General features: G+C 41.5%; 1 protein-coding gene across 1 annotated transcript in view; it reads right to left on the reverse strand.

The window, feature by feature from the left end:
* The window catches only part of Wdr33 (WD repeat domain 33), a 108,359-nt gene that overhangs the window by 78,381 nt on the left and 16,429 nt on the right, over window positions 1-13,549 (reverse strand). The window contains exon 2 of the mRNA XM_057789209.1: window positions 908-1,134. Within this exon, the coding sequence (XP_057645192.1) occupies window positions 908-1,111 (204 nt within the window). The 5' untranslated portion in view covers window positions 1,112-1,134. The remainder of the gene's footprint in view (window positions 1-907; window positions 1,135-13,549) is intronic.

The following is a 13,549-nucleotide window of genomic DNA, read 5'->3' on the forward strand; positions in this document are numbered from 1 at the left end:
GTTAACTCCAGTTCCACAGGATGCAACACCCTCTTCTTCCCTATGTGGGCACCAGGCATACACACGATAGACATACATACATGCAAACAAGACAATAATACACATAAAATAATTAAGTTGGATGGGCAGGTAGGATGTAAGGACAGACTGGCAACCAGACTTCTGCCAAACCCATTAACACAAAATGGTTTCCCTTTATCTTTCTTTTTTCTTTTTTATTCTTTCCAAATTCTAGCTTCATACTCTAGTTTCCCAAACGAAATTGCCAAGAATCAACCAGTGTGACGTCACATGCCTTAATCTCAGTACTTAGGGGATGAAGGGAAAAAGTTCAGGAATTCAAAACCAGCCTGTGCTATATAATATCCTGTCTAAAAAAGGGGGAGAAACTAAAAAGTCTAAATCTATCCTTGACACTTTTTGCCATGTGTCTGTAATACACTAATTAGTTCAATGTGCAACTACTGAACTTAGGTATAAAAAGCAAACTAAACCAATTGGATGGAATAGTAACATTTAAAAGGTACATAAAGAGCTCAAAAGTAGAGAAACAGAGCTGAGAGAACTTTCAGCAGATCAGGGCACTCTACAAGTGTGGTAGGTACTCAGTCTTCAAGGTAACTGTAGAGCTCCTTCTCCAGACGACAATTCCTTACTCTTGGGAACTCAGAAGTAGAACAAGCCACATTCTCAGAGCCAGTGTCTCAAAAATGTTACTATGTTGGCAGTCACTTAATATTTCACATACACTGTGTTATTTTGGGAAGATGATTAATAAATTCTTCATCTAAATACTAATCCATCCCACTAACTCAAGAAATACCAGTAATACTTAATACACTTTAGCATAAAAAAAAAAACAGAAACAAAAACACTTTGACTATCAAAGTACATTCAACGGACTTACCTCCAAATACTTAATTACAGATGGATTATAGTCTATGGTTTTCCGGTTTACAGCTTTTCTCATTCGTTTCCCATCAAAGGTAAGCTGCTGCATTGCTTGTTGCTGTGCAAAATCAGGCCGCTTATAAAATAGCTGTCGGGGTGCCTGGTGTTGAAACCTCGGCATGTGGAAAAATCGTGGAGGAGAGCCAATTTCTGTAGCCATGGTGATGTTTTCCTACTAGGCCACTAAAAGAGAAGAGGAAGTATTTTCAGTACATGTATCATCATACAACAGTGCCTAAAAGCATTTTTCTTCTAACCTGAAAACATTTTTTAGACTTTAAAAATGTGTGTGGGTGTTTTGCCTGCAAGAATATGTCTGAAAAGGCCAGAAGAGGGCATCAGATACCCTGAAACTGGAGTTAAGGATGGATGTCAGCTGCCATGTGCATGCTTGGAATCGAACCTGGATCATCTAGGAGAGCGGCCAGTGGCTCTTACTGGAACCACCTCTTCAGTCCCAAGCTAAAACCAACTAAGTGGATCATTTTTAAAATGTTATGTATTTTGGGCTTTTTGTAATAGGTTTCTTTGTGTAGTCTTGGCTGTCTTGGAACTAGTTGTGTAGACAAAGCTGGCCTTGAACTCACAGGGGACTGCCTGACTCTGCCTCCTGAGTGTTAGTATTAAAGATGTGTGCCACCACTGGCCTGGCTATAAAATTTTTATGTATGTATTTATCTGCATGGGGAGGGAACATATGCTAAGAAACGTGTGGAGGTCAGATGACAACTTACAGGAATGGGTTCTCACCTTTCATCATATGGATTCCAGTTATGAAAATCAATTATTAGGCTAAGCAGCAGAGTCTTTGCCTTCTCACTAACTAAGCCACCTTGCCAGTTCAGTGAGCATTTTAGTTTTCTTCCTTGTAATGTGGCTAACATTTAAACACGCTACTTATTAAATGAAACATGATGCTGGAAATAGAGCTCAGTAGCAAAGAACTTACCCAGGTTGCATGAAATCCTAGGTTCAAACCCCAGCACCAGTAAATAAACATAAAAATTAAAAGACCATAATGTTTGACAGGGCTAATTCACAGAATAAGCAGGGGGAAACACAATTGTTTGTTCCTTTTTTTTTTTTCGTTTTTTGAGACATGATTAGACGCATAGCCCTGGCTGTTCTGGAACTTGCTCCTTGGACCAGGTTGGCCTTGAACTCTGAGATCCACCTGCCTCTGCCTCCCAAGTACTAAGATTAAAGGCATGCATCACCAACTCTAGGCTACAATTATTCTTATTTCAAAGAAAGATTGTAATTTCCACTATTTTTCTGTTTTTACATTTGATTTATGTTACTCTCTAGATATTTTATAAAAGGGTTTAGAAAAAATTATGATATTCTTCAGGTAAAAATGGTGTCACCAAAGAGATTTCATTCAGCAACTGATGGGAGCAGATGCATAGACCCACAGTCAAACTTTAGATGGAGCTTGAGGAATCCTACAGAAGGTGAGCGAGGATTGTAGGAGCCAGAAGGGCCAAGAAACCACAAGAAAACGGGCCAGAGTCAACTGCCAGGGCTCATGGGGGCTCACAGAGACTGATCCAACAGTCACAAAACCTGTATGGGTCCTCCCCCCCCCTTTCTCTCTCTCTCTCTCCACATACACACACACATTATGGTCGTGTAACTTGCTGTACCTGTGGGACTCTTAACAGTGGGAGTGGGGGCTGTCTCTAACTCTTTAACCTGCTTAGGGACCCTTTTCCTACTGAGTTGCCTCATCCAGTCCTAATATGAGGGAATGTGCCTAGATTTATTATAATTTGATATGCCATGACTGATTGATATTCCTGGGAGGCCTGCTCTTTTCTTAAAAGGAAGGGAGAAAGAGGAAGTCAGGGAGAAGCACTGGGAGGAGAAGAGGGAGAGGAATGAAGAAGAATAGAAATAGAATGCAGTATGTAATATATGAGAGAAGAATTTTTAAAAAGGAAAGAAATGGTCTTGGTACTACGTCATTCACCTTTATCACTTTAAATAGTCCCTGCAAGAGTAATAGCAATGAGGCAAGAGTGGTGATAGTAATGGCGGAGATGAAAAGAAATCCTGACACACACAAAAATAAACATGGCCACGAAAATAGATATTTAATGTGTTACTTCTACTACTAGGAAGCAATTCTTGATTACAGTTCCAGCATGTTAGTTTGTAATGAGATAAGAAACATCCCACCTATTAAAGTTATATATGAATTACTGTGTATAAAAAGCACTTAGGGGCTGGAGAGATGGCTCAGTGGTTAAGTGCACTGCCTGCTCTTCCAAAGGTCCTGAGTTCAGTTCCCAGCAACCACATGGTGGCTCACAGCCATCTGTAATGAGGTCTGGTGCCCTCTTCTGGCCTGCAGGTATACAGACAGGATATTGTATACATAATAAATAAATAAATAAATAAATAAATAAATAAATAAATAAATATTTAAAAAATAAATAAATAAAAGCGCTTAGAGGCTGGTGAGGAATCTGCCTACTCAGACACCTCATGAATACAACTACATCTCAACAATGAGACTTAAAACTTCAATCCAGGCCGGGCGGTGGTGGCGCACGCCTTTAATCCCAGCACTCAGGAGGCAGAGGCAGGCGGATCTCTGTGAGTTCGAGACTAGCCTGGTCTACAAGAGCTAGTTCCAGGACAGGCTCCAAAACCACAGAGAAACCCTGTCTCGGAAAAAAAAAAAAAAAAAAAAAAAAACTTCAATCCAGATATATCTAGCCCAATTTTTCTAAAGGCCTAAACTTTTTTTATAAATCTGTTTTGAGACATAGTCTCATTATGTAATCCAGTCTAGTTCTAAACTCAGAATCTTCCACTCGCTACCCCCCAAATGCTGAGTCATGTGCCTAGTCCCTTTCAAACTTACATATTAAGACAGGTGGTGGTAGCAGCACATGCTTTTAATCCCAGCACTAAGGAGGCTGAGGCAGGTGGACCTCCAAATTCTAGGCCAGCCTGGTCTACAGAAAGTTCCAGTATAGCCAGAGTTACACAGAGAACCCTGAGGCCGGCAGAGCCTTTTATCCCAGCACTTGGGAGGCAGAGGCAGGCAGATCTGTGAGTTTGAGGCCAGCTTGGTCTACAGAACTAGTTCCAGGAGAGACTCCAAAGCTAGAGAAACCTTGTCTCAAAAAAACAAAACAAAACGACACAGAGAAACCCTATCTTTGGGGGAAGGGGCATATTTTGAGCTGGCAAGATAGCCCAATAGTTGCCACCAAGCCTGACAACACGAGTTTGATTCCCAGAACTCACATGAGTAGGAGGGCAGAACCAAACTCCCACCCCCAACTTGGTATATGTTGCTTTCATTGGTTAATGAATAAAGAAACTGCCTTGGCCTAGTTGATAGGGCGGAACTTAGGTAGGCGGAGAAGACAGAACTGAATGCTGAGAGGAAGAAAGCAGAGACACAGAGAAGCCATGGATCCTCCGCCGGAGATGGAAGCCGGTTAGAATCTCCCGTAAGCTACTGCCACGTGGCGAAACACTGATTAATGGAGATGGGGTAAACTAATATATAGGAGTTAGCCAATAAGAAATTAGAGCTAATAGCCAAGTAGTGTTTTAATTAATACAGTTTCTGTGTGGTTATTTTGGGTGTAAGCTAGCCAGGCAGCCAGGAAAAACAAGCGGCCCTCTACCTTGCAACACCAACTCCTGGAGGTCCTCTAATTTCTATGCCCATGTGCATGTATACTTGTATACCCACATACATACATACATACATACATACATACAAACACACACATACCTCACAAAATAAATGTAGTAATTTTATTAAGATCAAAAAAGAAAAACAAAAATTCTTAAGTTTGGAGAATAAAGTGTGAGGTACTGGGGATGAGTCTAGCATCTCTAAGTAATAACACTGAGGTACAGCACCCCAAACCCAAAAGAACATATTTAGAAAGTTCTATTTATAGGTATAGATTTTCTAATTTTATTGGAATAAAATGAGTTTTAACAAAAAAAATTATACTAATTATAACATGTATAATGTTGGAAGTGTGTCAAATGAAAGCAGCCAAAGACAAAAAGCTATAAGTTATGACTCTTTTTATATGAAAAACCCAGAATGTTGGTAAAAAATAATGACATCTTGAAATTTGCAGGCAAATGGATAGATCTAGAAAAAAAAAAAAAAACATAGACTGAAGTAACCCAAACCCAGAAAGACAAATATAATATGTACTCACTCACAAATGACTTTTAGACATAAAGCAAAGAAAAACCAGCCTACAGTTCACAATCCCAGAGAACACAGACAACAAAGAAGTCCCAAAGAGAAACATACACAGATCTACATAGGAAAAAGAAAAAGACAAGATCTCCTGAGTAAATTGGGAGGGGAGGTACGGGGAGGGGGGGCACAGGAGAGGGTAGAAAGAAGGTACAGAATGGGGAAAAATGTATAGCTCAATAAAAGCAAAGGGGGAGGAGAAGGGAATAAAGAGGGGGGAGGGAAGGGGGGAGAGAGGAGGAGGAGAAAAAGAAAAAGAACCAAGAATGTGCTAAACAGAGAGAAAGCCTCTCCATTACAGGTTGCAAGAGTTGAAAAAAGAGACTACTTCCTAAGAACGGTGTTTCTTTCCAGGATAATGAAAAGGTTAGAACTAGGAAGAAGAGGCAGCAAAAACTGAATGTGCCTAATGAGCCAAATGGTACACTTTAAAAAGGCTTAAAAGCTTAGCACACACCTTTAATCCTAGCACTGGGGAGATGGATCTCTGTGAGTTCCAGGACAGCAAAATCTACACCAGAGAAACCCTGTCTCCAAAACAAACAAACAAACAAACAAAAAAAACAGAGGACACCATATTTCAAAACAAAATCCAGTCCTCATTTAAGAAACATCAAATAGCCAGGCGGTGGTGGCACACGCCTTTAATCCCAGCACTCGGGAGGCAGAGACAGGCGGATCTTTGTGAGTTCGAGGCTAGCCTGGTCTACAAGAGCTAGTTCCAGGACAGGCTCCGTAGCTACAGAGAAACCCTGTCTCGAAAAACCAAAAAAAAAAAAAAAAAGAAGAAAGAAACATCAAATATTAGTCGTTTCTGTCAACTGCTGTAAAAATTTTTTTTTATTTTTTTATTTTTTGTTTTTTGAGACAGGGTTTCTCTGTAGCTTTGGAGCCTGTCCTGGAACTAGCTCTGTAGACCAGGCTGGTCTCGAACTCACAGAGATCCGCCTGCCTCTGCCTCCCAAGTGCTGGGATTAAAGGCGTGCGCCACCACCGCCCGGCTGTAAAATTTTTCTAACTTCATGGAATGCAAACCCTTTTCTCTCCCTACCTTGTAAAATTCTTTTGCAAAGATTCAGTAAATAAAACTTTCGTTTGTACTTTAAAGGTTCCACTGTGGCCTCAGAACTCAGTGACTTCCCTTTGTTTGATATCTTTTATTTCCTTTGTTCTGATTCTTTTAAACTAGGAGATCAAGAAAAACTCTGAGGTTAGTTAGACCCTAGCTAGCAATGGGGAAGGCTACCACCTGCTGGTTAGAAGTAAAGTTTGCCTTGTTGAGACACTTTACCTGGAGAGGTGGTTTCTTCCTTTGTGACACCTAACTTATTTCTAAGAGTAAGGCCCAGAAAATAGCTCAGGGGTTTAAAGTACTAGCCACCATGTCTGATGACTTCCCAGGAGCCACACTGCATAAAGGAAAAGAACTCCATCATGTTATCCTCTGATATCCACCCACAAAACACAGCAAGCATGGGTACACACACGTACACACACACACACACACACACACAATTCAATGAAATAAACTTAAAAGTCTAAGATGAGCAGGGCGGTGGTGGCGCATGCCTTTAATCCCAGCACTCAGGAAGCAGAGGCAGCCTGGTCTACAAGAGCTAGTTCCAGGACAGGCTCCAAACCTACAGAGAAACCCTGTCTCGAAAAAACAAAAGTCTAACTTGAAATTAAAACAAACCACCTTACCACACAGTAACCACGGGAAAGTCTCACATACGCCTTACAAGCTTCAGCTTCAAGTCAGGCAACCCATTAAAGAGGGGGAGAGAAAGAGAGACTGAGGTTATCTGACTGATAAAAAGCCCTGGGTTCAACCCCTAGCATCACAAAAATCAAAACAGCTAGGTACAGTGATATATTTGTGTAACCTCTACCCTTGGAAGTGAGTGTCATGAAGGGCATCCTTATGCTACATAATGAATCTGAGGCTAGCCTAGGCTGCATGAGACTTTCTCCAAATGAGGGAGGGAATGAGGGGGGAGGGAAGAAAGAAGGTAAGGATGAAGGGGGGAAGGAAAATCAACAAAAGTTTTTAATTTCTTTTGGCCAAACTGGCAGTTGCCCTGGCTTGAACTCCAACTCCCAGCCTGCCAAGCACTGACCCCTCCCTGGGGAGGGGAGTGTCAGGACCACTCCCCCAGGCTATTTAGGCTTGGGTTGGAAAGAACGAGGGCGCTGGTTGTTTTCTGTCTTTTCCTTGCCTTCAAGCTCTGCTGACCATCCGAGTGTGCCATCTATTAAACATGGGCATTTGATGTGTTTTAACCTGGTCTAATTGGATTTTTTTGTTGTTGTTCCGGCGGAGTGGCTCGTCTTAAGAGTTTTCCTAACAAGTGCTTCTTTGTTGATGTTTTGAATTGAACTTTTGGGTTCTAATCTATCCTGAACGGTAAAAAAATTAGAACTCAAAAAAGGGGGGGGGGTCTTACAATGGTGGCAGATGCCTTTAACCCCAGCGCTCAGAAGGCAGAGACAAATGGGTCCAGGAAGCCAGGGCTATATGGAGAGACCTTGTCTTTAGGAGAGAGAAAAATTAGGTCTCAGGCAAGACTGAGCAATACAAGAGCAACAGCCATAGACAAACACAGCCAAACAACAACAACAAAAGCCAAACAGGAAAGTGTCAAAGAACCAACCCGCTCACACCTTAGATTTTTGAGTTGGAGCATTCAAAACTGAGAAATTTGGTTTTTTTTAAAGATTTACTTATTGTGTATATAAAATTCTATCTGCATACACGCCTATAGGCCAGAAGGGAGCACCAGATCTCATTACAGATGGTTGTGAGCCACCATGTGGTTGCTGGGAATTGAACTCAGGACCTTTAGAAAAGTACGCAGTGCTCTTAACCACTGAGCCATCTCTCCAGCCCAAGAAGAAATTTATTTAAACCACCAAAGCTGTGGTACTTGTTATGGCTCCTCTAGGCAATTTATAGAGTAGCTGAGTCAGAGCAAAGTGTCTGACTCTCCTTCAACAGGAGGTGCCAAAAGATTTCAGCTTTCTCTGAAAGCAGGAAACCTAACACATAAATATGAAAAGTCAGTGACTCACACAAAGAGAACCTCAAGTCCCTAAAGTTATCCTTCAAGATTCACAATGAAACTATATTAACCAAATGCAGAGAAATAGTAGCCTTAGCCTACTGAAATATTAATACAGATTTTATACTTGTTGTAGTATTCACTTCGGACTCAGTACTAGAGTGCCACAATTTAACTAAAAGTTAGGCTTTCCCAAATATACTCATCTCATAACTGAGCTGGGGAATGAGAGAGGTCGGCAGGTGGGCTGGAAGAGGACCAGAAGTCAGGAGGAAAGAAATAATTTGCCTAAGGTTATTCATATATAATGTAACTAACTAAACACCCAAATCGTTAAGGATAAAAATCCACCTAAACAACCAAATTCATTTCATCTTCCTCCTAAACAGACTTGTAATGTCTCAAGCAAGGAGCACAATTCTGTCAAATATTTGTTTCATATTACATACATCAGGTAAACTCACATCAGTTTGACTCAGGCCTCCATGGTACCTGGTCTACTCTATTTTATATAGCAAATATATCCTGACTATACAAAATTCCATAAGCAGGCCAGGCAGGTGGCACACACCCTTAATTCCAGCACTCAGGAGGCAAAGGTCAGAGTTTGCGGTCAACCTGGTCTACAGAGGTAGTTCCAATACAGCTAGGGCTGATACATGGAGAAACCATATCTTCAAAAACCGAAGGGGAAAAAAGTAAAAGTACAAAAGATTACTGGAGAGGCATTCAGTAGTTGATAGTCTTGGCTGCTCTTCCAAAAGACACAGTTCCCAGTATCCACACTGGGTGGCTCACAACTGCGTGTAACTCCAGTCCTTGAGATCCAATTCATATATTCTCCACAGGCACAACATACATGTATCATACACACAGAGATACAAATTACACACAAATAAAAAGTAAAATAATCTTTATTTATTTTTGGTTTTTCGAGACAGGGTTTCTCTGTGGTTTTGGAGCCTGTCCTGGAACTAGCTCTTGTAGACCAGGCTGGTCTCGAACTCAGAGATCCGCCTGCCTCTGCCTCCCGAGTGCTGGGATTAAAGGCGTGCGCCACCACCACCCGGCAATAATCTTTATCTTAAAGTACAAAAGAGTGGGGCTAGAGAGATAGCTCTTAGTGGTCAAGAGCACTGTCGGCTCTTCCCAGAAAACCACAACTATCTGTAATGAGATCTGCTGCCCTCTTCTGTCCTGTAGGAATACATACAGGCAGAACATTATATGTAATAAATAAATCTAAAAAAAGAAAAAAAAAAAAAAGAAAAGAAAGCAGGGCGATGGTAGCACACGCCTTTAATCCCAGCACTCGGGAGGCAGAGGCAGGCGGATCTCTGTGAGTTCGAGACCAGCCTGGTCTACAAGAGCTAGTTCCAGGACAGGCTCCAAAGCCACAGGGAAACCCTGTCTCGAAAAACCAAAAAAAAAAAAAAAAAAAAAAAGAAGAAAAAAAAAGAAACACATAACTAGGTGTAAAAAGAAAAGTACAAAAGAGCTCAAAGAGTAATATTGAGGAAGACAGTTCAGTGGGGAAAGTGCAAGAGCCCAAGTTTGAACTCCCAGACACCATATAAAAGCTGGGCAGAGTGACACACTTCTATAACCCCAGCACTGGCAGTAGCACAGACAGGTGAAGTCCTAGAGTTCAGTGGACAGTTTAGTTAAAATCAGTGAGCTCCAGGTTCAGTGAAAAACTTTGTCTCAAAAAATTAAGTAGAGAAACCGAGAATGATGGCATACACCTTTAATTCCAGTACTCAGAGGCATATGCAAGCAGCACTGAGTTTGAGACCAATCCAGTCTACAACCAGGGCAACACCGAGAGTGGAGAGCAATCATGAAAGACAGCTGAAGTCCACCCCTGGCCTTCATACACACACACGAACTTACCCCTTTCAGCATGCATAAGTAATGGGAGGCTCTATTGCTACTATGCTACCACCATTCCCACTAGAAGGCAATAGGGATACAGCATAATTCAGCCTTTGTTTTTTATTTTTATTTATTTTTATTATTATTATTACTTTGTTTTGTTTTCTGAGAAGGGTTTCTCTGTGTAGCTCTGGCTGTCCTGAAACTCACTCTATAGACCAGGCTGGCCTCAAACTCACAGAGATCCACCTTCTTCTGTCTCCCTGAGCCCTGGGATTAAAGCCGTGGGCCACCACTGCACAGCTAGAAATCAGCCTTTGAAAATCAAAAATAAGGTGTGTGATGGGCCATGACTGTAATCTCAATATCTGGAAGGTAGATTGACAATTTAAGATCATCCTTGGCTACAGAATGAGTTTAAGAGGGATGAATGAGGGAAAGACTGTCTAGAGGGGGGAGGGAGATAACAGAACTAACAGCTTAAGGTGAGAAGACATTTTTGAAAGATATTTGAAGAAAAAAAAACAAATTAAATAAAACCATTTCTCATTCATTCGGCTTATCCCAAGCCATCACCACGTTTTCCCTTAAAGAACATAGTCCAAAAATAAATAAATAAATAAATAAATAAATAAATAAATAAATAAATAAATAAATGATGAATGGCGCTGGGTTTTGATCCTACTGCACATACTGGCTTTGTGGGAGCCTAGGTTGTTTGGATGCTCACCTTACTAGACCTTGAAGGAGGTGGGAGGTCCTTGGACTTCCCACAGGGCAGGGAACCCTGACTGCTCTTCGGGCTGATGAGGGAGGGGGAGTTGATTGGGGAAGGGGGAGGGAAATGGGAGGCGGTGGCGGGGAGGAGGCAGAAATCTTTAATAAATAAATAAGCCTAAGCCACATATTTCAAACTATAACATCAGGAAGTAGAGGAGATGCAGAAATATCTCATGGCTATTTACATTAAGCTTCCAGCTTTCGGCAGATTCCCATGGAGAAAAACCATACACAATGAAAACATGTTTCACATCGGGCATGGTGGTGCATGCCTTTAATCCCAGCACTCAAGAGGCAGATGAGTTTCTGAGTTTGAGGACAGCCTGGTCTACAGAGTTAGTTCCAGGACAGTCAGGGCTACACAGAGAAAGCCATCTCAAAAAAACTTTTAAAAAAGAAAACTTGTTTCACAAATAAGGTTTTTTACTTTCAAATGTGTAATTAAAAAAAAATAAATAAATAAGGGGCTGGAGAGATGGCTCAGAGGTTAAAAGAGCTGACTGCTCTTCCAGAGGTCCTGAGTTCAATCCCCAGCAACCACATGTTGGCTCACAACCATCTGTAATGAAATCTGGTGCCCTCTTCTGGCCTGCAGGAATACATGCAAGCAGAACACTGTGTACTTAATAGATAAATAATTTAAAAGAAAAAGAATTTGGGACCTGGAAGATCACTCAGCAAGTAAAGTGTTTGCCATACGAGAGTCAGGACCAGAGTTTGGATTCCCCAGTACCTATGTAAATGCCAAGAGGCCATGGTAGTCCACCTCTATTCCACTTGTGCATGGAAAGTAGAAATGGGATTCCCAGCAGGGCAGTGGTGGCGCACGCCTTTAATCCCAGAGACAGAGGCAGAGACAGGTGGATCTCTGTGAGTTTGATGCCAGCCTAGCCTACAAAGCAATTTACAGGGCAGGCCCCAAAGCTACAAAGAAACCCTCTCTCAAAAAAAAGAAAAAAAAAAAAAAGAAAGGAAGAAATAGAATCCCCAGAGTAAACTGGTTACTTATACTTGCTGAACCAGCATGCTCTCTCTCAGTTAAGTGAGAGGCACTCTATCTATATATAAAGTAGAGAGCAATAAATACAATCTCATCTTTTGTCCTCCACCCACATATGCACACACATGAACCAACACATTTCCATACACACAATGCACATGTACATGCAAAAAGCACTTCAAAAATAAAAAACAGGGCCGGGCGGTGGTCACGCACGCCTTTAAACCCAGCACTCGGGAGGCAGAGGCAGGCGGATCTCTGAGTTCGAGGCCAGCCTGGTCTACAAGAGCTAGTTCCAGGACAGGCTCCAAAGCTACAGAGAAACCCTGTCTCAAAAAAACAAAAAAAAATAATAATAATAAATAAAAAATAAAGGGCTGGAGAGATGGCTGAGCGGCTAAGAGCACTGGCTACTCTTCCAAAGGTCCAGAGTTCAGTTCCCAACAATCACATGGTGGCTCACAACCATCTCTAATGAGATCTGGTGCCCTCTTCTGGCCTGCAGATGTACATGCAGACATAACACTATACATAATAAATAAGAATGTAACCATAAAAAAATTTAAAAACAGACTTAAAATGTTTCTATTTAGAGGCAGGAAAAAATGTGTGTGTGTGCGCGCGTGTGTTCGTTTGTGTAGTCAGCACCTGCCTCCCCCAGCTCAGGAGGAGCTTAGCAGTAAGAATGTTCATTGTTCTTTCCGGTTCCATTCTTAAAGCCCACATAACAGTTCACAAGCATCCCTAACCCCAGTTTCAGGATTTTTAGTACCATCTGACCCCCATGGGCTATATACACATTACCTAGAAACATACACATAAAATAAGCATTTTTAAAAACAAAAACCACTCAGGAAACTTAAATATTCCAAAAGGTCTATGTTGAGTTATAGTCATTATCTGCCAGCTCCTGAGGTTTTTTATTCAATGGAGGACTCCTGCTCCTTTTTCTTGCTTCCACTGTTCTTTAGAAAACAATGGTTTCTAGGCCGGGCGGTGGTGGCGCACGCCTTTAATCCCAGCACTCGGGAGGCAGAGGCAGGCGGATCTCTGTGAGTTCGAGACCAGCCTGGTCTACAAGAGCTAGTTCCAGGACAGGCTCCAAAACCACAGAGAAACCCTGTCTCGAAAAAAACTAAAAAAAAAAAAAAAAAAAAAAAAAAAAAAAAAAAAAAAAAACAATGGTTTCTGTATAAATTTCCCTGGGTTGGCGCAGTGTGGTGACATTCCTTTAGTGCCAGCACTCAGGAGGCAGAGGCAAGTGGGTCTCTCTCTGTCAGTTCCAGGCCAGCCTGATCTACATAGTGAATTCTAGGGCTCAGAGCTACAGGAGAGACTGTCTCAAAAACAGAAAAACAAATTCGGATTTGTTCAGATTCCTGTTTATTTTGTTTATTTGTTTGTTTTTAATACAAGGTCTCATTTTTATTTAGACTGGGCTGGTCTTGATTCAAGGTGCCCTCCAAATTCTTGTACCTTCCAAATTCTGACAGACTTTACACAGCATTAACACACCAAGAACAACAAACGTGCCTGGAGAGTGTAGAACACCTATAGTTCAAGCTGGTAGGAGGTTTTCTGTGTTTTTCTCACAGACCAGATTTTGCATAGAGCATCGTGAGCTTTCTTCAC

The sequence above is a fragment of the Chionomys nivalis genome, chromosome 14, assembly GCF_950005125.1.
Source record: "Chionomys nivalis chromosome 14, mChiNiv1.1, whole genome shotgun sequence".
In the NCBI taxonomy this organism is placed as follows: Eukaryota; Metazoa; Chordata; class Mammalia; order Rodentia; family Cricetidae; genus Chionomys; species Chionomys nivalis.